The sequence below is a fragment of the Rhipicephalus microplus genome, chromosome 2 (assembly GCF_043290135.1).
Source record: "Rhipicephalus microplus isolate Deutch F79 chromosome 2, USDA_Rmic, whole genome shotgun sequence".
NCBI lineage: Eukaryota > Metazoa > Arthropoda > Arachnida > Ixodida > Ixodidae > Rhipicephalus > Rhipicephalus microplus.
In genome coordinates, this window is record NC_134701.1 from 251,138,972 (window position 1) to 251,165,118 (window position 26,147).

Genomic DNA, 26,147 nt, shown 5'->3' on the forward strand with positions numbered 1-26,147 from the left:
AATTATCTGTGTGTTCGTGCGATTTTGTCGCATTTGGAAATCTGCTCTTGGCGAAAATGAAAAATTTCCTAAAGCAAACACTTCGTTGGAGCTTAGTTTACCATAATTTAGGCAGTTGCACAAAGATGGTAAAATCAAGACGGGAAACAGTGTGAACCAACTTATGAATTATTTCACATCATCCCATATCCCAGGTGTTCCACATAATTTTCATTAAAAAAATTTAGAGAAACCATGGGCTCTGGGAGCTTCTAACTCCTCTATATTAGTGTAAATCATCTGTTCAACTAATCATCAAGGGGCACTTTATTTAGGTAACCCTTTTATTGTAGTTGGAGAGGGTAAAATTTAGCAAATAACCTCAGGGTCTTCATATTATATTGTGCTGAAATGTGCCTGGCTGTTTTTGTAGCGTAAGCTACGTTGGCTGAGATTAAGCAGTTTCTCGTGGGAAGAAAAAAAGAAGGACGCACTTGCGCGACACTTCATCAAGCCAGTGGCAAGGTCGTTAAATCAAAAAGAAGGTTAGTGGCGATGCCAGTGCACTGAAGCGCTTGAAAGCATTTGGTTGATGTCATGTTCAATCGTTATTCCATGGACGTGAGTGAGTCAGAGAGAGAGTGTGTTTGTGTATGTGCATACGTACGTGCGTGCATTAACACTTTAGTGAAATGACACCGGCTTCAGTCTGCCAGCTGTCACTGGGGCACATTTCACCCAAAAAAAATTGGGTAAATGGCTGGGAGGCGGGGGGTGTCCGCACGAAACATTTCGGGGGGGGGGGGGGGAGAGAGAGAGAGAAAGAGTTGAGCCTTTCCAACCCGCAGCCCCCTCGACTACCCACCTGCTCCTCAACACTCGTGTCGGGCAACTTCTTCATTGGGAGAATGAGAAATGTTCGCCATCTAGCAAGCACGAACTCCTGACCACTGACACTGGCACATCATTTTACACTCAACTGCACCTCGCCATTACCCCATCTTGAAGAGTTTCTCGGATGTTGGCCCCTCGAAATACTCCACCCTCGTTTCTGACAACACACGCAGACCTCTCCTTCCTACCGAGGCTTGCTCTCATCAGAATGTAAGGCTGCGTGACCAGTGCTACCATATCCCCAGATATCAAAACCTAGACTAGGAACAGCTTCGCTGTTAGATTGGCTGATCGCTAACAACCTATGCTTGAAAGATCAAGAATTATCTAAAAATGCCGCATAAAATATGCCAATGAGTGCCACACCTTCGAAGATGACATATCAGTATGCTACAACAGCGCTACTGAAATCTAGCTCTTAACAAGCTCCGCATAGAATCAAAGATCCTAGCCTTCAAAAATCACGTGCACAGAAAAAAATGTGGCAACCACAGACGCTGGTGTTCGACATTCTAATTTGCTTGAATGTGCCAATTCAAGGAATTTCATGAATGATAAAGTATTGCACACAATGACCAATAAGTGCTCCATTGGTTGCAAAACAGTTTTAATCAGCAGCACACTCTGGCACACACGCGTCGGAGCACTTTGGAGCAAAGAACGTTCCTCTTGCTTTGCCAATCTCTCTTTGCAAGCACCAGAAGCACTTGTCCACTCAGCTGCAGTTGCAACCACTTTGGTCTTAAATTAAGGTCGCACCATCACTTGAACACAACAGTGTCCAACATTGCTCCAAGGCACTGAACAATGTTTGATGTCATGAGGACGTCGACCCGCTCCTCCAAATGCCGCTTGGGATCCTAAGAAACGATAACGAAGAGTGTTCTGCTGTAAGCCAGCCTACCAACACCATGAATGCATTTATGTGGGATGTCAGGCGTTTCATAACAGAACCAAACATACAGTCAATGCTGTAAGACATTCCTACATTTCACAATATAAAATAAACAGTGATGTGCGAGTTCCTATCCTTCTGATGTCCTGGCTTTCAGTTCCTTTATTACTATGTGCATGAATGACATCACAACAAGAAATCCTATGCTTCTGTACACGTGTACCAACCCCGAACTAAAAGAGTGGAGTGCGCTGAAAATGTCCTCACTGTTACAAACCTGCCCCAACACTAAAGACAAAGGCACTCTCTCAAACAGAGTCCGAATTTTTTACCTGCTTTCCAACATTTTTTATGGCCAGCTGCTCTGGAGTCATTTTCTCCTCGTCTTCCAGTGACTGCAACAAATAGGGAAGATAACCTTCTGTAATGTGCTTAGCATACACAGGCACTTGGAAATAGCTACAACAGTGTCACATGCCAACATGATATGCCATATTGCCTCCTTTTAAGTGGGAAGGCAGGACCTCCTGCCTTTCCACTTAAAAAGGCTTGCACACACACACAGATATATATATATATATACAGTCAAGCCCCCTTATAACGAACCTGAGCGTGACGCGGCATTCTTTCGCTGTATCCCGAAATTCGTAGTAAATGAAACACAGCTGTTAAAAAAAGTTGCGAGTGAAAACACAAACTTTTTTAGCCCCAAAAAGTCCGTGATGCACGTGTTTCAAAGAGCAGAAGCGATAAGGGCGATCTACAGTTCATTTAAAACGGCAGGGTGCTCGTTCGCCGAGGCCCGTCGCATAGGCTGCATGAGGCACTGGCTCCAATGTTTCGTCGTTCTCGCAATCCGATTCTTCCAAATTGCTCTTGCCACGTACTTCATTCACAATGCCCCAATCTGTGCACGAATCTGCAGTGTCAGCATCATCATAGGCTGTAATTAAACCATCGCAACAGATGTCCTACTCGCTCTCCCGGGTCAGAGTTGACGCGCTGGCACAAATTGCCGCCGCAGTTCGGAAGCTTTAGGCTCAGCATTGAGCCCGACGTCAACGAAGTCGGCCTCGCGCACATGTAGCAGTCACCGCCGCCCATGAAATATTCACCATCTCTACAGCTGAATACCAGGACGCCCGAAGCAACAAGTTGGCTGCCAGGTGGTGAACAGCTATGAGAAAGCGCTCCGCAACGCGGCACCTAAAGCGCGGATTACGCTCAAGCCAAGCAGTCACACTTTCAACGTTTTGTTGAGCGGCAGAAAAAAGCGTGCTAGTCCTCCCGTCGGCCATCATGACCACAGAAACACACCAAGAGAGAGCAAGACGCGCACACGCGACACACATGCCCCAGAACGTGTGGAACAGCTTTGGGCCCATTTCCAGTCAGAGAACGAAACTTATTCGAGCCAGCGTGGCGGGCGTCGTGGAGCGGAGGAGACTGGTGAAGGGGTTGTGATCAAGAGAGGAGAGCAGACTTGCGAGAGAAGGGCAAGAAGTTGTGATAAAGAGAGGGGAGGATGTGGCGGGAGGGCGACCTTGAAAACCAAAACACACGAGAAGGAAGCAGGTTGGGTAGCTTGCTTGAAAGGTCCGCGAAACTTGCACGTAGAAAAACTTGGAAAGAGTGCCTGCACGCGCAGAAGTCAAAGCATGGCCGCCTGGGTCGGTGCACACGGTAATGTTCGAAGAATCGGTGGCCGTGGTCAAAAAATTGTTTTATTGCGCCGGCATGTTTGCCTGGCCTCACAAACTTGGATATTTCGCGATTCGTTCAGTGCAAATTAACAGCCGTTTTCGCGCTTCCGCACGCGTGTGGAAGAGATGCTGAGCTAAGTGCGAAGTGAACAAGAACAGGTCCTAAACACGAAACGAATCGCAAATTATCAGAGTCCGTGGGATATTGTACGTACGTACACTAGACGCAGTCTATCGGATACAGTCGGTGGCCGACGATGTTGGCAAATGGTCTGGTCACTCCAGGCCGGCAGCGCCAACGACAGTACCAGCGATCAAAAATGGGGTAGATGGCCGACTGGTCTTCGAAAGATCGGTGGCAGTGTGGAAACACGGGCCTCGTCTGGCGATGTGGTGTGCTCAGAGTAGCGGGGGGACAAAGGACGGAGGGGTGCGTAACAAAGAGCAGTCGGGGCATGGAGGAAGGAAACAGCTTTCCTTCCTCTATGGGTTGGGGAAAAGCGGCAACTGGAGGGTCGCGGAGGCAGGGTCGGCATTCAAAAATAAGAATGTATGGGCACCTCGCCACTGCCTGATCGGTGGTCGAAATTGGTTTCCCGGGAAGTCGGCAGACCGCTGACTTCGAAGGTTCGCAGTAATCGATCAGCGGCGCTCAGAGACGTTCATTATAAGTGCGATTTTGTGCCATTGAACAAATGTATATTTTCACGGTCACGCAGATATTGTTCGTTTTAAGTGAAAGTTCGTTTTAAGTGGGGCCGTTATATGTGTGCTTGACTGTGTATGTATGTGTGTGTGTGTGTGTATGTATATATATATATATATATATATATATATATAGAAAGAGAGAGAGAGAGAAAGTGCGCCTGCTAATGCGAGGCTCAATGGAGCAACTTTTCGCGGGCCTTGTGCGCAACCCTTCTATGACTGTGTCCGGGTTCATACGTGAGGCCACAATTATGGAGCGCATGCTTCGCCAGCGGTTGTCGCAGTATGAGCGTCAGATGGCCATGTCTGCTGCGTGCTCGCTTGTACCAGGAGGTGATACCAGGGAGGTCCTCACAGAACTCATACGGCAAGTTGTACGCGAAGAGCTTCGGAAATTTCATGCGGCGTCCCCTCCCAGTAGCGCTGCTCTTATGGACATCGTGCGTAACAAAATCGGGCAGTTCGTTCACTCCTCACCACCGTCGCAAGTCGAACCTCCCACGCTTTCCTACGTGGATGCCCTACGCGTCTCTACACCGTCGACGGCACATTTTGCTCATCCACCTGCCGCGACCACAAGACGCTTTCCAAGTCCAGCCCATCGCCTGCCTTCTCAGGCCGATTTTCGTCCTGGCACGCGAAAGTCCACCGTCTGGCGTGCACCCGACCATCGTCCTTTGTGCTACCAGTGTGGCGAAGTTGAACACATGTACCGCGACTGTTACTACCGACAAATAGGCCTACCTGGATTCCACCCAGATGCACGTTGTCCACGCTATGGTGAGCGCCCACAAGAAATTGCGGATTACTTGGAAGGTAGTCATCAAGCTCCTGTGCTTCATGAGTGCTTCATTGGCCACCCGTCTACACGAGGTGCTGACAACGTGGGACGGCCCTCAACTAATCACTACTGGAGGACACCTCGTATCCCCTATAGGAAGGTGCACCGCCAGACTTGAGATTTGTGCGTCGGCTTTTGTAGCATCATTCCTTGTACTGGCCAATTTTTCTCGGCCGGCCATTTTGGGCATGGATTTTCTGCAAGAGTATGGAGTGATAATTAATCTGCGTAATTTGTTCGTCAGTTTTGTTAACTGTGTTTCTCCAAATTCCGACATCGAGAACGAACATCGTGGCGTGGCCTTACGCGTAGTCGATGATTGCATCACGTTGCCGCCTCGCAGTAGTATCTTCGTGCTTGTTGAGTGTCCACGGGAGCAGTCGATTACGGGCATCACCGAAAGTAACCCGACGTTATTGCTTGATCGGGAAGTGGCCATTGCTCGAAGTCTCGTTCAACTCCGAAATGGCCAGAATACGGTTTTAGTTACGAACTTCGGTGGCGAACACAGGCATTTTGCGAAACGCACAACCATAGCTTACTTGGAGGCATTGGATGATTTGGACGCCTTCCCTTTGATTACGACGATCTCGACCGAGAACAGCTGCGATACTGACGTGACTAGTGGCCTCAACGTCAGTCGCCAGTTAGAAGAACCTAAGAGGGCAAGGCTCCTCAGTCCCTTCTCATCCTTTAGTGACTGTTTTGCCACTACTTCGAAAGTCCGGCAGACTCCTCTAATGAAGCACAGAATGATCACTGAGCCCAACATCCAACCGGTGCGCCAACATGCTTACCGCGTGTTGCAGAAGGAGCAAGATGCTTTCCGTCATCAAGTGAAACAAATGCTCGACGACGACGTAATTCAACCATCGACTAGTCCTTGGGCGTCACCAGTTGTTTTGGTTAAAAAGAAAGATGGTTCATTACGATTCTGCGTCGACTACCGCAAACTGAACAAGATAACGAAAAAAGACGTATATCCTCTTCCTCGTATTGATGACTCCTTGGATCGCCTGCGACACGCCTGTTACTTTTCTTCCATGGATCTCCATAGCGGATATTGGCAGATTGAAGTAGATGAGCGGGACCGAGAAAAAACAGCGTTTATTATACCGGACGGTCTCTATGAATTTAAAGTTCTCCCTTTTGGCCTGTGCTCCGCTCCAGTCACGTTCCAACGAATGATGAACACAGTATTATGTGGCTTGAAGTGGTGCTTTTGTTTAGTGTATTTAGACGACGTAGTCGTTTTTTCGACTTTTGAACAACACATTGAGCGGCTTGAGGCGGTTCTTCTGGCTATTCGCACTGCCGGCCTCTCTCTGAAACCGGAAAACTGTTATTTTGGATATGAGGAACTGAAATTCCTTGGCCACATTGTCAGCAGCAGTGGTGTTTGCCCGGATTCTAACAAGGCTATGGCAGTTGCTTTGTTCCCGATACCGAAAACAAAGCATGATGTACGCCGCTTTCTGGGACTTTGTGCTTATTACCGCCAGTTCGTGCCGACCTTTTCGAAAATCGCCAACCCTCTACAACAACTCGTCAAGGATGACGTTGCCTTCGTCTGGGGCCCCAAACAACCCGACGCTTTCCGCGACCTTCAACAACGCCTACAAACGCCATCGATCTTTGGTCACTTCGACACCGAAGCAGACACAGATGTCCGCACTGACGCGAGCAGCCTTGGCCTCGGAGCTATTCTCGTGCAATATCAAGATGTTGTGGAACGCGTCATCGCCTACGCTAGCCGCACGTTGTCATTTGCAGAGAAGAACTACTCGACGACTGAAAAAGAATGTCTGGCGGTTGTATGGGCCATAACGAAATTCAGGCCCTACTTGTACGGACGCCCCTTCCGAATCGTCAGTGACCGCCACTCTCTCTGCTGGCTAGCGAATCTGAAAGATCCTTCGAGCCGTCTCGCAATATGGAGCCTTCGGTTACAAGAATTCGATATAACGATGGTTTACAAGTCTGGCGAGAAACACACCGACGCTGACTGTCTTTCCAGCGCACCCGTCGAGGTCGCTGAAGAAGACAATGATGAAGACTTCAGCTGCCTTCCTATTCTCGCATCATTAAACGTGGCTGAGCAGCAACGCGAAGACTTAGAATTACAACCACTGATCGAATACCTTGAGAGACGTCGCCCACAACCCCCACGACAGTTCGCGCGTGATTTGTCATCTTTCTGTCTACGCCAAGGCATCCTCTACAAGCACAACTTTCATTCAACGAAAACTGTTTACCTCCTCGTCGTTCCTGCTGCTCTCTGCAATGATACTTTGCGTGCTTGTCATGACGAGCCATCGTCGGGGCATCTTGGCTTCGCGCGTACTCTGGAGCGGATCAAGGACAAATACTACCGGCGGAAACTTACGAAAACCGTCCGGCAGTCCGTCAAGACATGCACAGCCTGTCAGCGCCGCGAAACTCCAACGACGAAGCCAGCCGGTCTGCTTCAGCCTTTGTGACCCCCTCACGCACTTTTTGAAAAGGTCGGGATGGATTTACTCGGCCCATTTCCGAAGTCTACGGCTGGTAACCGCTAGATTGTGGTTGCCACCGACTACTTGACCAGATACTGCAAAACACAAGCTGCCCAGCGAGCAACTGCTTCCGAGGTGGCTGACTTTTTCATCAAGAACATCGTTCTCCGCCACGGTGCAAGACCATCGTTCTCCGCCACGGTGCTCCCGCTGTCATCATCACAGATCCTGGTACTGCTTTCACGGCACAGTTGCTTCGACAGATCCTGTTGCTGAGCGGCACGACGTACCGAACAGCAACTGCGTACCACCCGCAGACTAATGGGTTAACCGAACGCCTTAACAAAACGATTGCAGATATGCTCTCGATGTATGTCGCCAAGGATCAGAAGAATTGGGATGAAATCCTCTTGTATATAACAGTTGCCTACAATACGACTTTGCAGGCAACCACCGGCTTTGCTCCTTTTCGTCTGGTTTACTGCAGCGACGTCACCACAATGCTTGACACCATGCTGCAACCTACTCTGCCGGACACGATTACCCCGGACGCAGATGTATTTGTTCAGCGTGCCGAAGACGCCCGGCAGCTGGCGCGCTTTCGCATTTCATCGCGGCAAAATCAAGATGCTCGCCGGTACAACACCCACCACAGAGCAGTAATATACGAACCCGGTGACCTAGTCTGGATTTGGACTCCTATACGTCAACGTGGACGCTCAGAAAAATTGGTAGGGTCCGAAGTGCCGACATAACGAGTTCTTCATCGCCTCGGCGAAGTAAACTACGAAGTTGTCCCAGCAGACACGTCACACCGTTCTCGCAGACCAAGCTCCTCGTATGTGGTTCACATCTCCAGGATAAAGCCGTACTATTCGCGTTGACTGCAAGTCAAGAACTTTGTGATGTGTCAATAGCCTTCAAGACTATTGTACATTACTTCCTTGCTCCTTTATTTTTCATCTCGTCCTTTTTCTTTTCAATGAACACAGACATTTCCGACTACCTTTCGTTGTTTTTCGGAGCCGTGGCATTCATGCGATGCTTTTTTTTTGAGGGGGGGGGGAAAGAGGGTAATGCCAGGCTGTGTTGGTGGCAGAAGATGAGACCGAAGTGAATGGCAGCTGTGGCTGAGTAAACAGTCCTCCACTTCGAGTTCCTGCCAATCGTTTCCTCTCGCGACAATATATATCAGGTTGTAGTTATGCCCACACAGCCCCCATTTTAACTGAACCATACATGACTGTTGATATAGCCATATATGCACCAAGTACAATCGAACCTCTATCATTCGAGCACACTAAATTCGAACTGAAGCTGCAGTCCTGGCGAGGTTATGTATACAGTCGAGCCCACATATACGGCCCCACTTAAAACGAACAATATCCACGTGACCGTCAAAATATACATTGGCTCAATGGCACAAAATTGCACTTACAACGAACGTCTTCGAGCGCCGCTGATCGGTTACTGCAAACGAAGTCAGCGGTCTGCCGACTTCCCGGGAAACTAATTTCGACCACCGATCAGACATCGGCGAGGTGCCCATACATTCTTATTGTTAAACGCCGATTCTATCTCCGCGCCCCTCAAGTTGCTGCTCTCCCCGACCGCTTTTTGTTACGCACCCCTGCGTCCTTTGTCCCCCCGCTACTCTGAGCACCCCGCATCGCCAGACGAGGCCCGTGTTTTCACACTGCCACCGACCTTTCGAAGACTGGTCGGCCACGTACCTTGTTTTTGATCGCTGGTACTGTCGTTGGCGTCACCGGCCTTGAGTGACCAGACCATTTGCCAACATCGTCGGCCACCGACTGTATCCGATCGTCTGCGTCTAGTGCACGCGCGTACGCTACCCCTCCGACTCTGACAACTTGCGATACGTTTCGTGTTTAGGACTTGTTCTCGCTCACTTCGCACTCGACTCGGCATGCCTTCCGCGCGCGTGCAGAAGCGCGAAAACGGCTGTTAATTTGCGCGGAATGAATCGCGAAATATCGAAGTTCATGAGGCCACCCAAACCCGCTGGCGCAACAAGACGATTTTTTTTATCACGGCCGCCGATTCTTCGAACGCCGCCACCCTCACCGAACGAGGCGGCCATGCTTTGACTTCTGCGCGCGCAGGCACTCTCTTCAAGTTTTTCTGCGAGTTTCGCGACCCTTTCAAGCAAGCTACCCAACCTGCCTCCTTCCCGTGTGTTTTGGTTTTCAAGGTCGCCCACCCGCCGTATCCTCCCCTCTCTTTATCGCACGGAGGAAGGAATCTTTCATTCCCCCGTGCTTTATCGCAACTCCTTGCCCTTCCCTCGCAAGTCTGCTCTCCTCTCTCTTGATCACAACACTTTCGCCTGTCTCCACCGCTCTGCGACGCCCGCCACGCTGGCTCGAATTAGTTTCGTTTTCCGACTGGAAACGCACCCAGAGCTGTTCCACGCAGGTGCGCGTCTTGCTCGCTCTTGGTGTGTGTGTGTGTGTGTGTGGTCATGATGGCCGATGGAATGACTAGCACGCTTTTTCGTGCCACTCAACAAAACGTCAAAAGTGTGATCACTTCGCTTGAGCGTAATCCCCGTGTTAGGTGCCGGGTTGCGGAGCGCTTGCTCATAGCTGTTGACCACCCGGCAGCCAACTTGCCGCTTCAGGTGTCCCGGTATTCCGCCGTGGAGATGGTGAATATATCGTTGGCGGCAGTGACGGCTACATGTGCGTACACTTCGTCGATTGTCGGGCCCGATGCCGAGCCTGAAGCTTCCGAACAAGACCACTGCGGAGGCGATTTGTGGCAGCGCGTCGTCGGCTCCGACCTGGGAGAGTGGGTGGGACATGTGTTGCGATGATTTAATTACGGCCGATGATGATGCCGACACTGCGGAACTGTGGACGGATTGGGGCATTGTGAATGAAGTACGTGGCGAGAGCGATTTGGAGGAATTGGACTGCGAGAACGACGAAGCTTTGGAGCCAGCGCCTCATGCAGCTTATGCCACGGGCCTCGGCGAACGAGCAGCCTGCCGTTTTAAATGAACTCGAGACCGCCCTTATCGTTTCTGCTCTTCGAAACACGTGCATCACGGACTTCTTGTGGCAAAAAAGTTTGTGTTTTCACTCGCAACCTTTTTAAAAGCAGTGTTTCATTTACTACGAACTTCGGGATACAGCGAATGAATGCCGCGTCACGCTCAGGTTCGTTATAAGCGGGCTCGACTGTATTTCAATGGCCAAAAACGGCCAGTAATTTGAACACACAAGCTTCTGCGATGATCAATTCGAAAAAAAAAAAAAAAAATGCCCTTCTCCAAAAACGCCTCGAAGCACGGGGCGGCGCCTACAAGTCGGCTGGTTTTTCTGCCAAAAAAGGAAACAGCAGAGCTCCAGTCCGTTGATATGGGCGTCTATCAAAATATGAAAACTCTGTGGGCGCCACATTGTCGAATGAATGCTACTGTGTCTGGAGAGCGAGAAAACATATGGTGTCGACCTGCTCGGCGCCATACTTGTCATTGCCACTAAGTGGCTCTCCAAGAAGTTATACATCAGCAATTAATTCCAGCGATATGGTTTCGGCGAACCCACAGTCAGCGGCGATGCAGATTATGTCAATGGTCAGGCAGTCCAGACTTCGTCAGTCAATAACTGTGTGTTCAAAAGGGGCGGCATTGGTTTTCCAGAGGGCATGACTTTTAGAGTAATGTGAATGTGGGTGCAGGTGTACGGATCTTTGCCTTTAACAGGTTAGCTTTGAGGACCCTTCTGCTCTTAGTGGCGAGGACGCTTGACGCCAGCGCTTAACAGCCACCGGCCCCTGCAATTCCACCGAATTAAATTAATGTAAAATCGGTGCTGGTCTTAGTCAAGCACATTTTCTCTTTCCAGAAAAATGTGGATGCTGCTTTGGAACTTGTTAGCAAGTTTCAAGCCATGTTTATAGATTCACCGCAGGAAAAACGTGTGCAGAAGTACATAGTTGACTACATTTCTTAATGATCGGCATGGTGTAGTTTGAAATGCACACATGCATGAATAAATCTTCCTGTACTTCCCACTTGTGTGTTCACTCATTGCAGATGTGCTGCTGCAAATCCTCAATTAAATGAGCTTTCTTGAACTTCCTTTAATTTAAACACATTTTTGGACCCCTTAAAGTTCAGATTATAAAGATTCAAATGTGTAACACGTTATTTTTATTGCAAAGTAGTGCCACACCACATTCGATAAAGCTATTTGAAGGAGCAAAAAATATGACCTATACAGCGTAAGCCATAGCAGTTTTCAACTATTGCAGCATCATATTTGACTTCATTATAGTTACAAGATTCAACCGTACTGACATTAACGAGTCCAAAACAAAAGCTTTATTATCTGTTTTAAGGAGCTACAGAGCTGCTATACTGCTGCAATGCTATCTGCTGTGTTCCAAACAACTGTTATCGTTCAGTGATCACAGTTGGCTTATCTCGGAGATAAAGGAAGTAGAATGTTACTTTGAGCACAAGAGAAACATGACAATTCAAAAAATGCATTAGCATCAACAAAGGGTATCGCTATAGAACAGCAACGATGGCCATGCATTCTTTGAGCTAATCAGTGGCTTAAATAAAATTATGTAGTCTGCCAGATCAAGAATTGTGTTCGTAGAGCAATCTGAAACGCCACAATCTGTATTTCTCAGCCACATCACTCGCAGTGTGGCCGAGTGTAATGATGAAAGGCAGCTTATAGCTCGGGCACTCGCACAAAGATGAGTGAGCAGAAATAGAACGGGGGAAGCGTACGGGCGTTGTGTCTGCCTCTTCTACAGAAGTAATATCCGGCACGCTCGACGTTCTTCGAAGGAAAAAACGCTAAAGGGGCAGCTATAACAAGAGCTAAACAATCAGAAGAAAGACATTCATGACAGGGCACACTTCACAATTCCCCAAATATGTCAATGAAAGTCGCTAAAGTTTTTCAGTCGCTATTAAGCGAGCCCAACCAGAGTGAAATTTACAAACTAGTGTTTAATCATGAAAGCCCAAAGCTATTATTTAGAAACAAAGTGACCCAATGAAAAAAAGAAAGAGCCTCACCTTGTTGTAGGCCTTTGCCAACTCCAGCATCTCTGCCACTGTGCTCTCATTGACCTTGCAGTGCTCGTCATAGTCCTGCAGGGTCAGCCCATCTGTCCAGCTCTTCTTGTGCAAGTTAAGCAGCATCTGAAAGCAAAGTTAAGCAGCTCAAGCCTGGCGCTACAAGTCAAACGATGCTGACGAGTACTGCAACTGAAAATGCATTGGGAAGTTAGCATGTTGTCGTTCTTCTCATCAATCAATGCTGCGTGATTACAACTTCAAAGGATTATAAAGTGCAACAGCGAATCAGTTTTGAATGATAAATTATCCTTCAGGAACTCTACTGCCATTAACAAGTTGTGGCGAGCTGTCAGGCCAGTGTCAACAACACAACCACAGCGGCTCGTGGTCACACACATGCTTGACAAATTGTTTTGCGGTTAACACATGTGTTTTCTCATTGCGTAATACATCATACCTAAATGTGCAAGTTATCTCCTTCATGTGAAGTTTTCTTTTAGTTTCCTACCGGCAGGTATGGAAGGTGGGTAAAGATTTTGGACAGGAAACGGTAAATTTTGCCATCACAGAACGACTTCTTATTGGATGAGTAGGTGCTTACATTGATTGATACATGGGGTTTAACGTCCCAAAACCATAATATGATGAGAGACGCTGTAGTGGAGGGCTCCGAAAATTTCGACCACCTGTGGTTCTTCAACGTGCACCCGAATCTGAGCACACGGGCCTACAACATTTCCGCCTCCATCGAAAATGCAGCCGCCGCTGCCGGGATTCGATCCCACGACGTGCGGGTCACCAGCAGAGTACCTTAGCCACTAAATCACCGCGGTGAGGCTAGGTGCTTAACATTGCTTAGGTACACTTGACTGTGGCACAAAATGCATTTAGTGAAAAGGGAGGCCATTACAGGATTATTACTATAACATAAAACAAGCTGAAATGTCATCGCTGAATTTATTGCAGAAAACTCAGCCTTGGTACATCCGTTTGACATTACAGACTTCAGTCTCACTCTCTCTCTCTCTTTTTGAATTTTGGAAACATCGCCTTAACGCAATGTCTCTCTCTCTCTTCTTGAATTTTGGAAACATCGCCTCAACGCAATGTCTTCAAAACTGCTATTCTAGGTCAGTGGCTCTCTTAGAACACCAGGCAATTAATTGAAACCATAAAGAAGCACATACAGTCAATATCTACAATTTAGTGCAGGAATATCAAGGATGCTTAACCACCCTGCGCTTTTACTTTCCATGTTTTCTGGCTTATCAAGCATCTTCTTGCTTCAAAAGCAGCACATTTTCTATTTCGAAAGTGTAATCTACTATTACAAGAAAAATCGTTGCTCCCTTAAATATTCCCTTCGGAATAACACCCGAGCGTAAAAAACTCTACCAGGTAAAAAAAAAAAAAACATCCGACAAAATCAGTGCCCACGACATCACAATTGTATATAATTTTGTTCAATTGTTCAGCCTTCCACCAAGCTTGGAGCAGTATCCTGATCTAATTGTCCATGCTTCATCAACTTCCAAAGCAAACAGGATACCAACCAAAGAACTATATCCAGTACAGCTTTATCTGTATTGTCATGAAAACCCCTATTTTGCTCAGTATTATACAATGAAGCAAGCTGCTACAGTTTTTCTTTATAATCGCTTATACAGTAGAATCTTGATAATACGCATTCGAAAGGAGAGCACAAAATGTTCGTATCATATCGAATTTGTATGAATCAAAAACAAGTTAAAGCTGATCATGAAGATGCACAAGAACTTTTTTGGAGTCAACCGTTTCTTGCTGAAATAAATCCACGATGTTCTTTTGAACTTTCCTGCCCTCACCGTCTCTCAATGAAGTGCCGTGATTTCCTCACTCGTGCTGCTGACGCTAAAGCTGAAAAACTGCGCCGCGAAGTTGACGCAAAAAAAATCTGTTGTGGAGGATTCACACTTGAAAATTCAAGCGAAAAAGCCAGAGCGGCCAGAAAACCACGTTCGCGCCCATGGAAAACATTCACAATGATTCTACCCTTTATACATGCCACCAGCTTTGACGTGCTGCCCGGGTAGTTCGCGATAGCGCCAACGCATGGCCGACACCTTTGCCACCATGCCACATCGCGGCTGGTTGTTTGCTTTACGTGGTTCGAAAGGTAGTACTGCCAGTGTAGCCAAAATTGTGAAGCAAAAAGGTGATCTGTTATCGCGTGGCTAGAAAATTGGTCTCGGACCAATTTTCTCACGTTAGCTTTGAGGCGTAGTTTTGCGGCCACTTAGGAAGCAAAACAAGAGAAATTCCAGTAAGTTTTGCCGCATTCACTCCCCCCCGAGGCCAAGTGTGAACGAACCTTCCTCTCATAGACAAGCTGCTTTGAGCCGCTTGTGTGTAGCGGTCAATCGCGTGTTCTGATCATCCACGGCTGTTGGGGAAACCGTTTGTATAACACCAAATCATGGCATATTTTATATAACGTAGTCCATTCGAAACAACGTTAAAATTCTTATCATAAAATTTACAACAACCTTAATAGTACCATCGAGTTTCTACTGTATGTGTACAAAGCACAGTCAGGCTATCCATGTTATTGACTGCCATGAAATAGTGTCTACACAGGACAGAAAAATTGGCGACTTTAGAAAGATTGGCGACTATGTAAACAATATACTTCATCAACCAAACAGTTTTTAGAAACACAAGTGTTTTAAGTCAGTGCTTATACAGGACACGAAGATTAGTGAATTGGTGAAAACAACACTTCATCAACCAAGCTGTTTCAAGGAACACCAAAATTATGGGTAGTTCCCTAATAAACTTTGAAACTAACTTGGAGCAGTGCAAAGCTACAAAAAAGAATACAAAAACTTTTCCAAATGCGGTAGACAACAGGACAAGTTCTCCAGCTTGACCTAGTTTCTCTTGCTCACCTTCTGTTCGAGCTCGTTCTTGCGGTAGTTGATAGAGATGGAGTAGTAATGACGGTTAAGACCATGGATTAGAGCCTGCACAATAGACACAAAAAGAGTTGAATGAAAGTGAGATCTACACAAGGTACAAAGACAGTAGTAACAGCATACAGTATAAATGGGAAAGAAAGTGCTATTATTATAAAGTGCTGAAGCTAAATGTGGGCTTGCATCCAAAATGGTCCAAGAGCACTTTTTTGACCAGCTGCACACTGAGAAGGCTCATGGTGCCCAAATATTTGAAGGAGCACTGACATACCAAGTGTGCATGTTGCTACCATCGGTGCCTGGGCCAATAGGGGAGAAGTGTTCTTTATTCATCAAAAAAGCCACCGAAGGGCTTCCTGCTTATGCCGGTTAAGTATTATCCTTCCTAACCGGAAAGTGGGCGCCATACAATCAACGCTGTAAGCTGTTCCACGAGACGACCACAACGGTTTCTGTGGTTGCAACATCTTCCCCGAAGAGACAGCGGCATCGGCCCTGACGATAACTCGCCCCGTTAATTGGGCAATGAGTTCAGCAGGCCCTTTGAACTTTAGCACGATGGACCTTTTGATGCACTTTGTCGTCTGAGCATGGGGCCCCTGACTCAGTAATGTTCACACAAGAAAGAGCTACCTAGGTGCCACAGGGCAGTGCAGTGACCATGCCCCAATGGTGGATATTTGTTTACCTGGGCGGGTGTGGATGTCGCTGTCAGAAGTGATGCGTGTGCCGTGTGATTGGGCAGCAAATTATAGACCCATACCCCAATCCAGGCATCTGGGAAGAATGTACTCTTTACAATGAACCACCGAGCTCATTTGAAAGACCTCTCACCATGTACAGAATGTAAATACATAACCGCTTTGTTAAGTTCTTCCTTCCAGCTGCCTCGGCATCTTCATTTCAGATCTCTGGTGGCGGCAAAGGCCGGTTACAACAATGTCAAGATTTTTGCATCCCCAAGTAGGTAATGACCCCTAGAAGCAATGTGAGACCCAAAATGCAACTGAGGGACAAAAATCTAATCTGTTTTATTGATATACATCGCTAGTACCTAGCATGATTCAAAATGTCTGGCAGCGCTTCCTTCAGTCACCTCCAGACCACATTCCAGCTGACCACAGAAAGGACTGACATGAAGCTAAGGTTCTCAGCTGGCTCATCTAACATTTCGTCAGCTAGGTGCACACATTCAAGTCATGCTTTGTCACCAGCACGAGACGCACGATAGACGCCAGAGCGCGTCGCATACGTTCCGCCGAACGTGTGCTCTCGTTGACCAGATTACTCCGATATCGTCGCGTCGTTAGGCATGTGGGTACAGTCGAACCACCATGTGAATCACACACTTTCTCTTCTCCGCACCACTACACTGCAAGCGGCCCGAATGATATCTCGGGCAGTCACTCGTCGCCATGGCATGCGCGAGGAGGACACCCTGAAACTCATACGTAGCCTCGTGGTCAGTAGGGTGACAAACAGTTTGCCCTACCAACGCCTCACCAAAAGCGAACAGGGCCAAGTAGACGCAATGCTCCGCAAGGCCTACAAAGCGGCACTCAAGCTACCACCGGGTACTCCTTCTAGCAAGCTCCTCGCATTGGGCCTACACAACACCTTTGAAGAACTTTGTGAAGCGCAACTCGCCACACAACTGCAACGGCTCAAGCAAACACCTACAGGCCGTGACCTGCTCCTACGCCTTGGCTACATCAGCCAGTTTCACGACGCAGCTCGTCGCAAGCCCATTCCGGACCAACTTCGTGCCACTTATAAGGTCGCTCCCATCCCCCGCAATATGGATCCCCGACTACATCAGGGCCGGAGGGAAGCCAGAGTGGAAGCCCTCGAGCGAACTTATGCACACAAGAACACTACGTACTATGTTGACGCCGCCAACTACGACCATGCAAACAATAAGGCTGTAGCCACAGTCGTGGACCACACACTCACAAAACGTACCAGCGCTTCCGTGCGGTGCCACAACATCACCGATGCTGAAGAAACTGCCATCGCACTCGCTCTCGCCCTCGGCTACAGACAACGAAGGTCGCTGACAGTTCTCACGGACTCTCAAGCAGCTTGCCGCAACTACATACAGGGGCGCATCAGCCAACCCGCTCTCAACGTCATCCAGAGCGTTACAGACACTGGCGAGCATTCCATTACACATCCACTCAGAATTTGGCATCGGATTATATAGACTCCGGGCCACATGGGACTGGAGGGGAACCAGGCAGCGATAGGGTAGTTCGAGGGTATGCAAGCCAAGCACCTCCCAACTCCGCCTCTGAGGAACTCGTTTCGGTCCAATGCGACTATTCGGCCATCCTAAACCATTACAGAGGACTTAGGAGAGCTTATTCGCTACCACACCGAACACTAAGTAAAGAGGACTCGGTCAGCTGGAGGCAAATTCAAACCGGCACGTTTCCAAATTTGCGCATCCTGAGTGAAATGCACCCCTCGGCATACTCTCCTCTCTGCCCATGGTGTTCAGCTAAAGCCACTCTGTACAACGTCATGTGGGAGTGCCAGGCCATTACATTACAGCCTTACAACCAGTACAAAATCCAACAGCGGAGCGATGGGAGGAGCTGCTGGCCAGCGAGAACCTGGAAGATCAGTTGAGTCTGATCAACCCGGCCCGCAGAGCGGCTGCTGCAAGCGGAGCCCTGGACTAAGGGCTTCCCCACCGCAAGCCAAGCATCTCCGACTACTCGGAGCTTCTCCCCAGAAAATTTCATGTAAATAAATAAATAAATACGTTTTCACCACCACCACCTTGTCACCAGCACTGCCATCATCACCATCAAAAGTGTCAAACTGTGTTGAAAAGCCTGAGTGAGCACCCCATGTGTACAACTTTCAGATTAAGATATGTGCTTTCTTACAAAGTAGTGCAAGCATGTGTGACGGTGATGGACACAGTTTATACATGTGCAATGTTAAATAAACCTTTGTTGGTAGTTCATACTCTTATGTCATCTCGTGTCTTCTGGTGTCTGTTTCGTGCACTCCAAATCGTTTGTTACTCTGTGGCAGTTGGCTATTTACCAACCTTCTTTTTTTTCCAACAATCATTTATCTACATCTTCATGCCTGTTTTGAAAAAAAGTCACACACTTCTGAATATCTCTCACACAACACAGGGTAACAATGCTGGTCAGAATTCAACATTTCTCATCACTATTTTCTAGCTATCCTGAGTTCTTCCATATGACGTAGCTAAATGCAACTAATTGCTGTGCATGGCACAAACAGAGAACAAGTTGGGGCAAGTTTGTGGGAGCAATGGAATAGCAAGGGATGAGAAATACAGGCTCTAAGTGGTAAATTTAGAAGTTGGCTGACATACAAATCAAACTCACCTCACACAAGAAAAGTGTAAACTGGAGATAACTTGGAGAGAACATATGTTACGCCGAGGATGATGATCTCGGGTAGGTCTTACCTGAATAGAAGGTTTCGTCAGGTGCCCGAGATTAGATGTTGTTTGCCGCGGCTCTTGCCCTAGCACCATCATGTTGGGGTTGATGAGACGGAAAGCATCTATCACCACCTGCAGATCAAAGAGCTTGATATATTGTACTACTTGCTTCCATATCTACCACACTGTGAGCCATTAGAATCAGTGACATTTACACAGCATGCTGGGAGAGAACAACATATTTCGTGGCAGAAACTGCAGCAAACAAAGCAAGGACAATCAGCAAATTGAAATACAAGTCACTCAGGGGTGTGACAGCTGAAATAGAATTTGCAGCAATTTTCGGAGCAGCAAAATCTTACTTTTGGAGCACTAAAATGCAAATTAGGAGCAGGGTACTGGGGAAAAAAAACATGCATTTTTCAACACGAAAGACCAAGTTCGGAGCACTATAAGAACAAGGCTTAACATTTAGAAAAAGAAGTATGTGCAAACCATTCAACATCACGTAAATTATGAGCAGTAGACATGAGCACTGCTATTTCCATAAAAGTAGTACTTTGAATGACCCTCCCGAATAAACGATGACAAGTCCACATTATTAATTGCTGCGTACAGACTCCGTGAATGCAAAATGTCGATCTGCCAAGCTGGCAACCTTGAAGTTAAGGAGATTCATGAAACTGAGGAGTAAAGGAGGGGAGATGAAAAAAAAAAAAAAGACTGGCACACAGTTTTTTTTTAAGGGTGGCAGAAATGTAATTCATCCTCATCACCACCCTCACTTTGTCCACTGCAGGACAAAGGCCTCTCCCATGTTCCGCCAGTTAACCCGGTCCTGTGCTTGCTGCTGCCAATTTATACCCGCAAACTTCTTAATCTCATCTGCCCACCTAACCTTCTGTCTCCCCTAACCCGCTTGCCTTCTCTGGGAATCCGGTCAGTTACCCTTAATGACCAGTGGTTATCCTGTCTACGCGCTACATGCCCGGCCCATGTCCATTTGCTCTTCTTGATTTCAGCTATGATATCCTTGATCCCCATTTGTTCCCTAATCCACTCTGCTCTCTTCTTGTCTCTTAAGGTTACACCTGCCATTTTCCTTTCAATCGCTCGCTGCGTCGTCCTCAACTTAAGCTGAACCCTCTTTGCAAGTCTCCAGGTTTCTGCTCCGTAGCTAAGTACCGGCAAGATACAGCTGTTATATACCTTCCTATTAAGGGATAGTGGCAATTTACCTGTCATAATTAGAGAGTACTTGCGAAATGTGCTCCACCCCATTCTTATTCTTCTAGTTACTTCAATCTCGTGGTTTGGCTCCGCGGTTATTACCTGCCCTAAGTAGACATAGTCTTTTACAACTTGAAGTGCACTATTACCTATCTCGAAGTGCTGCTCTTTTCCGGGGTTGTTGTACATTACTTTCACTTTCTGCAGATTAATTTCTGCAGATCAAGAAGGGTGTAAGGCAGGGAGACACAATCTCCCCAATGCTATTTACCGCGTGCTTACAGGAGGTTTTCAGAAGCCTAGAATGGGAACAGTTAGGGATACGAGTTAATGCAGAGTACCTTAGTAACCTGCGCTTTGCCGATGACATTGCATTGCTGAGTAACTCAGGGGACGAATTGGAACTCATGATTACGGAGTTAGACAAGGAGAGCAGAAAGGTGGGTCTTAAAATTAATCTGCAGAAATGTAATTAAACTACTCCAAATGATTGCCAGTAACTTTATCAGATATCGACGAACTTACTAGTGCTCACAATTATGCATCTATAAACACGAGTAATTGAACGAAATGTGCTGTATCCCGTCAGTATAGTGTCAACATTCCCTTCCAAATCATATTACGCTTTTTTACAGGGCAGCAGTGCACCACAGCAAAAGTGGTTTAAGCACTGTTTTGCACAAGTTAGAAAAAGGCCAAGAAATTTTGTAACACCGCTATGCCCCCACCCTCCCCCCTCTTTTTTTTTTCGCGATGAGTTTAGGTTTAGAGCACAACTGCTCGGTTCGCTTGCAGGGCGCGTTCTACCAAATAAAGTAACAATGGCGCGCGCCCTTTGGTATGGTGATAGCACCGGATATCTATCGCCAGGACAGCGCAACTGATGCAACTTCAAAACAGAAAAATATTTTATGTGCTGTTCCTATGGTCACCAACGTGGTCACTGGTAAAGCCGGCTTTCGCAGCACGTCGACTCGGTTCGAGCGCGAAAAAACGCAGCACGCGCTTCCAGCTCTAGTTGCTAACATGCCTTTAGTTGCTAACACGCCCTGGCTGCCTTTGCTGACTAGGAAGTTCGTATTTCCTGCGAAGCATTGGTGGCTACGGCAACGCATTTCTGTCTTGAAGTAGCGTGGTCCCGCCCATAGGTATCCTCTACGGTCAGCAGACCGATGGGCGCATGGCACTTCTATATTATCTGGTCAGTTGCGTCTCGCGAGTGCCCTGACCTAATGGGAATATACTTTACATCGTGGTTTAGGGTTAACGTCTGCGCACTTGGATTGATTGATGACACAAGCTGCAGGTGGGCAATATGGCCTCCATTTCTCGCTGAAATTAGGGCAACTGAGACAATTTTCAAGCTGGTCGGGCATTTTGATGCAGTCTGGCGCAATTTCAGCTAATTTCATGGTTTTCGTGCAGCTCCGTGCAAAAATGGGGAATTGAATCTAATTGGCACAATTAGAGCAGCTATTGCAACCCTGCTCACTGAGAAAGACTGAACTGTTGTAGTCATGTATGTATTATTCTGTGACTGCTCTGGCTAAATTCGAACAAAAGGAGTTTAAGACACCAGAGTGTAGACAAGTTTAATTGAGAAGAAACAGAATAAGTGTAGCCTCTTGAGCGCAATTTATATTCTTTAGCTATGCACCATAGCTCATAATCAAGTAAAAAATGCGACAAGTCAGACCTTGAAGACTTAAACAGTAGTTGAACCGTAGCAGGAAATGCATCGGGAAAACAGACTCTGTCAACTGCAAATGCACCAATAGGCCCAAGGTGTATTAAAATGAGATAATAATCTTAGTGATGCAAGCTCTATAACAATGGGAAATGTTAATTCCTAACCATTTTGCTTTCCTTTGTACTTAATAAAGAGCCAATAACACAGCCGTATATCAGGAGTCATGTTACCTTCAAACTAGCAAGCAAGAAAGTTTTTATAACGTGGGCTAACAGCTAAAGAAAACATTTTGGTAACCTAATGAGGAAAATTGCCTTCATATTCAGATCATTCTATTCATGTCAATTAAAGAAACACAGTCAAATAACAATTTAGGTCAGAGTGAAAGCTCAATGTATGACAATGTCTAAAAGGACAATATTATCAATAACAGTGCCCTACTTACCGAGAAATTAGGGTAAATGCACAAGAACACATGCGCCACAGTAGGTTATTCTCAAAATGATTCCAATGACATCAGATGAACCGCCTACAATTAATAACAAGTAATCGATCTAGCTGCACTAAATAAAGAACCTTCCATGCAACAAGATATGCAATAAAATGCTGCTTGTTCATTTCTGTTTGATTCATGGAAAAAAGAACCGCCAGACGTTACTATGGGGAATGGCGTAAGTAGTTCAAAAATTCAATTTTCGCGTAGTTACACTAGACAGGTGGTGCCATCTAGCGGGGCGCAGTTGAACCAAAAAACGTCTGCAATCTTGCAGCAAATAGTGGGAAATTGATCAATGGCCGTTGTTGCTGCTGTGGCTCCCTCTGCTTTCGGTCTGCTGCTACTAGCGCAGTAAAGCCGGGCAACGTTGTGCACGGCAACAGTGACGCGAGTCGGTCCGGTGCGTGTTCTTCTTGAGGCGGGTAATTTAAAGTATGCTAACCCAATGCGGACCACTGAAACGCGATTTATTTCAAAATGGGCCCTTCCTTGGCACAAGAGTAATGAGAGTTGTAGTGCGAGAACAAAATGACGACAAAGGGACATGAAGGAAACGAGCGCTATAACTATTTCCTTTGTTGTCGTTGTGTTCTCGCACTACAACTATCGTCATGTCATACCAACTAGCCCAAACTGCCACACTACAAGAGTAACACTACGAGGTTTCTGGACTGCTATTTCAACAATCAAAGTCGACTTAATAGTTGCCTTTAGTGTCCCTTTAGCTGACATATTTTCTCACTTGCTCATCTAAGCCTTTTTTTTTTTTTTCACTCTCATTTTGAATGTCCCCGAATTTCTCACAGTAACAACATTGCATAACTAACTCCATTTATTTTCAGTTTGTCAACACTTCTACCCTTGACATATCTTGGCACCAATATTGGCATTTACCATATACTTCCACAATGCAAGTTAAAAAAAAATCAAAGTTGTAGGATATTCTGCAATCTCTTGCAAAAAATTAACACATCCAACATTTCTTGCAACCTTCCGAGGTACCTCTTCTGCATAAGCAGTTTTAGCCACAGATGAATTGCTAGAGCATCGAACGACTGATCTTGAGGTTTGAGTTCGGATCCCATCAACAAGGCATAATTTTTCGTCAGCTTTAATTAATTTAAATGTATAATTACAACACTACAGCCAGAGACAAGAATTAATAGCCTCCCATACTTTCCCTGGCATAACTATCTGGTGTATCCATTTAGTTGCGTCCAACAAAGTAACAAGCCCCTTGGAAAAAAAAACTTACCATTACACAAAAGTAATAACATTGACCACAAATTTTAATATCATTTGCTGCATTTCGGGTAAGTAAAAGCAAGCGTACCTTTCCCTTGACACTCTGAATAGGGTCAACGACCACTGCCACAGCACGCTCGGAAAGGGCTTCAAAGCTCTGTTGTGTGTTGATGTCGACGCCAGACAGCCAGCAGCCGAAGCCAGGGTGCGAGTGGTACCAGCCCACCACCATTTCAGGCCTAAACGAAAAAAAATAGTTGGATTGCTGAAGCAATATTGTATTTTTTTAAGCAATTGCTGATCACTTGACATGATCACAGGTCATTGATCGACCACCTTAGTTACCTCAAAAAACAGAACACTTACTTCGGGTAATGAGAACTATCTCGCGCTTCATTTATGGCAGTCCCTTTTGAAAAGGGTGTTCTAACTTTCTTAATGTACCAGGAAAGACTGCAGAAGACCGTTTGTAAAACACTGCCTATGAAACAGCTTAAATGAGTTGCCTACACTTAAAACCACACGTTTTAACCAGCAACTCTTACACACAATAACAATAAATATGGTTGTGCAACATACCTTCCTGTCTGCTTCAGCATGTCTAACATTTTGGCTTGGAAGACAGGGTCAACTGCTTCCACACTGACACCCTGCAGAAAGCATAGAAAATAGGACCTTATGTGAAGAACAGCAGCTGCTTCAGCAAATCAGTCATTCTCGTGCTGCAAGAGATACTGCGTTCACAGATTGAAGTAAACATTGAATTGTGATGGTGTATCGTTAAAAAACAAAAAAAAGCACGGACATCAAGCTACTATTCAAGTGAACATGAAGCTCAATGTCTGTAAACAGATTAGTGACGGCTGCCAGTGTACAAAGACACAGTGCAGGCTGGTATGGAAGGGTGCTACTGTGGAAAACTGTCGGAGTCGGCATTTAGTTACAATAAGTCAGCATTTAGTTGTAGAAATGAGGTGTTGCAGCACATGCAACTACCTAGCAGTGATGAGACAACCACCAACATCAACCTAGCAGCCAAGGCATCATAACAGACCAATAAATCATCATCCTTATTTTATTCCAACACATGAGTTGAGGGCTGTATTCACTCACTGAAAACTACACAGAGGAGTTCAAAGGTTTTTTCAGGGTATTAGTGCACTCCTACTTTTCGTTTATAGTACGCTATGTCAAGCCCAGGCACACAGACAGGTCCCATGTATAAGGACCAGTCACTAAGAGTGATTGTTACAGAGCCTTTTTGCACAACCAAATGCTCTCTGGTGCTCGATGACATACCGGTGTCCTCAACTCTCGGCCCTTATTCTAACAAGTAAATCTCTCTTTCAAAGCAAAGAATGATGCAGAGTCACATTACCGTTCCAGACTGGGGCATGGCAAAGACGTCTATGACTCTGACGGTGTAGTCATCCACAAATTCTCCCAGCATGAGACCCATCACCTCCATAGGGACGCCAGCTCGGCCGTGTTTCAACATCTAGTGGGAAATACGACAGTGGTTAGACAGGCAACGCGAGTTCTCTGCAGCTTTACCAATGCCGACGATCAGAAACACCAATATCTTCGAAATCTCCAAACTTTGTTTAAAGAAATACTCCCTGAAACAAGTTTCCAGACCCCCAAACCTCTTAACTACACCTACAACATGTCCCACAATTTACGCGGTGTTTCTAAGGCAACAAAATTGAACAGCTAGAAACATGAAACGCAAACCAAGACATGAACGCGATGTTGTTTTGCCGTTTGGTTAGCATACCTTGAGCAACGCCAGAGACGAGATGTAAACTTGCTCTGCAGTGTCGACGACTGGCCCATCACTTGCCGGAGGAGCCTACGATTACCAAACAAGAATACCAGACCATTGGTAAATGAACTGAGAATGGTAGCGGCCCTTCAACAGCAAGCACTTTAGGAGGGTTGGGGGCTGGAAATGGACAACTTACCTGCCCGAGACCGGACAAGTTCCCTCCTAATCTCAACAAACGGTCCATGCTTATAAAAAAATCTGAAAGAAGAAACGAATGGTTTCAGGCAGCGGGCAGCGATGATTTGACGGCCGTCACAAACGCGACCCACACGAAGATCGCGTCACTCGCGACTGCTTCGAGATCAACGAACGTAATAACTGACAATGCACATTTCCCAGTTCTACACTAATGTCGCTAACGTTTTGAATAGCGTACAGCGCGAAAACTGTTCGAGATTTACGTACAAAAACGTCCGGGCGCAGCGAAATGACTCGGCACTCCGCGGTGGCCCTCCGAATTTTAGGTGGCGCTGCCACTCAAAACTTTGCAGCTACTCCGTATCACTTATTCAAGCAATTAATATTAAAACATTATAATTGTAACAAAGTTTTAGTTACAGCAACTAACTAAAAAGCAGTGATAATTGTTTATTAAGTAAAAAGTCACCACTACACACTGTAGCGCTGCTCAACACATTTTAGTAACTTTGCTGCATAAATATGTCATTTGTCTATATGCAGTATGTAT

The 26,147-nt window shown here is 46.5% G+C and overlaps 1 protein-coding gene across 2 annotated transcripts; it reads right to left on the minus strand.

Annotated features, from left to right (window-relative positions):
• Window positions 1-1,459: 1,459 nt before the first annotated feature.
• Window positions 1,460-25,943, minus strand: Rpn11 (regulatory particle non-ATPase 11). 2 transcript variants are annotated; one of them, XM_037421187.2, is made up of 11 exons: window positions 25,865-25,943; window positions 25,596-25,657; window positions 25,409-25,483; window positions 25,010-25,129; window positions 24,211-24,281; window positions 23,720-23,870; window positions 18,995-19,102; window positions 15,514-15,588; window positions 12,584-12,709; window positions 2,101-2,163; window positions 1,460-1,733 (listed from the first exon to the last, which is right to left on the minus strand). In XM_037421187.2, the coding sequence occupies exons 2-11, from the start codon at window positions 25,641-25,643 to the stop codon at window positions 1,635-1,637; spliced, it is 936 nt and encodes a 311-aa protein (XP_037277084.1). In that variant the 5' UTR covers window positions 25,644-25,657; window positions 25,865-25,943; the 3' UTR covers window positions 1,460-1,634. The 2 variants fall into 2 exon arrangements, with proteins under 2 accessions (XP_037277084.1, XP_037277085.1); XM_037421188.2 differs by lacking the exon at window positions 25,865-25,943 and having other exon boundaries at window positions 25,596-25,860.
• Between the last annotated feature and the right edge of the window lie 204 nt (window positions 25,944-26,147).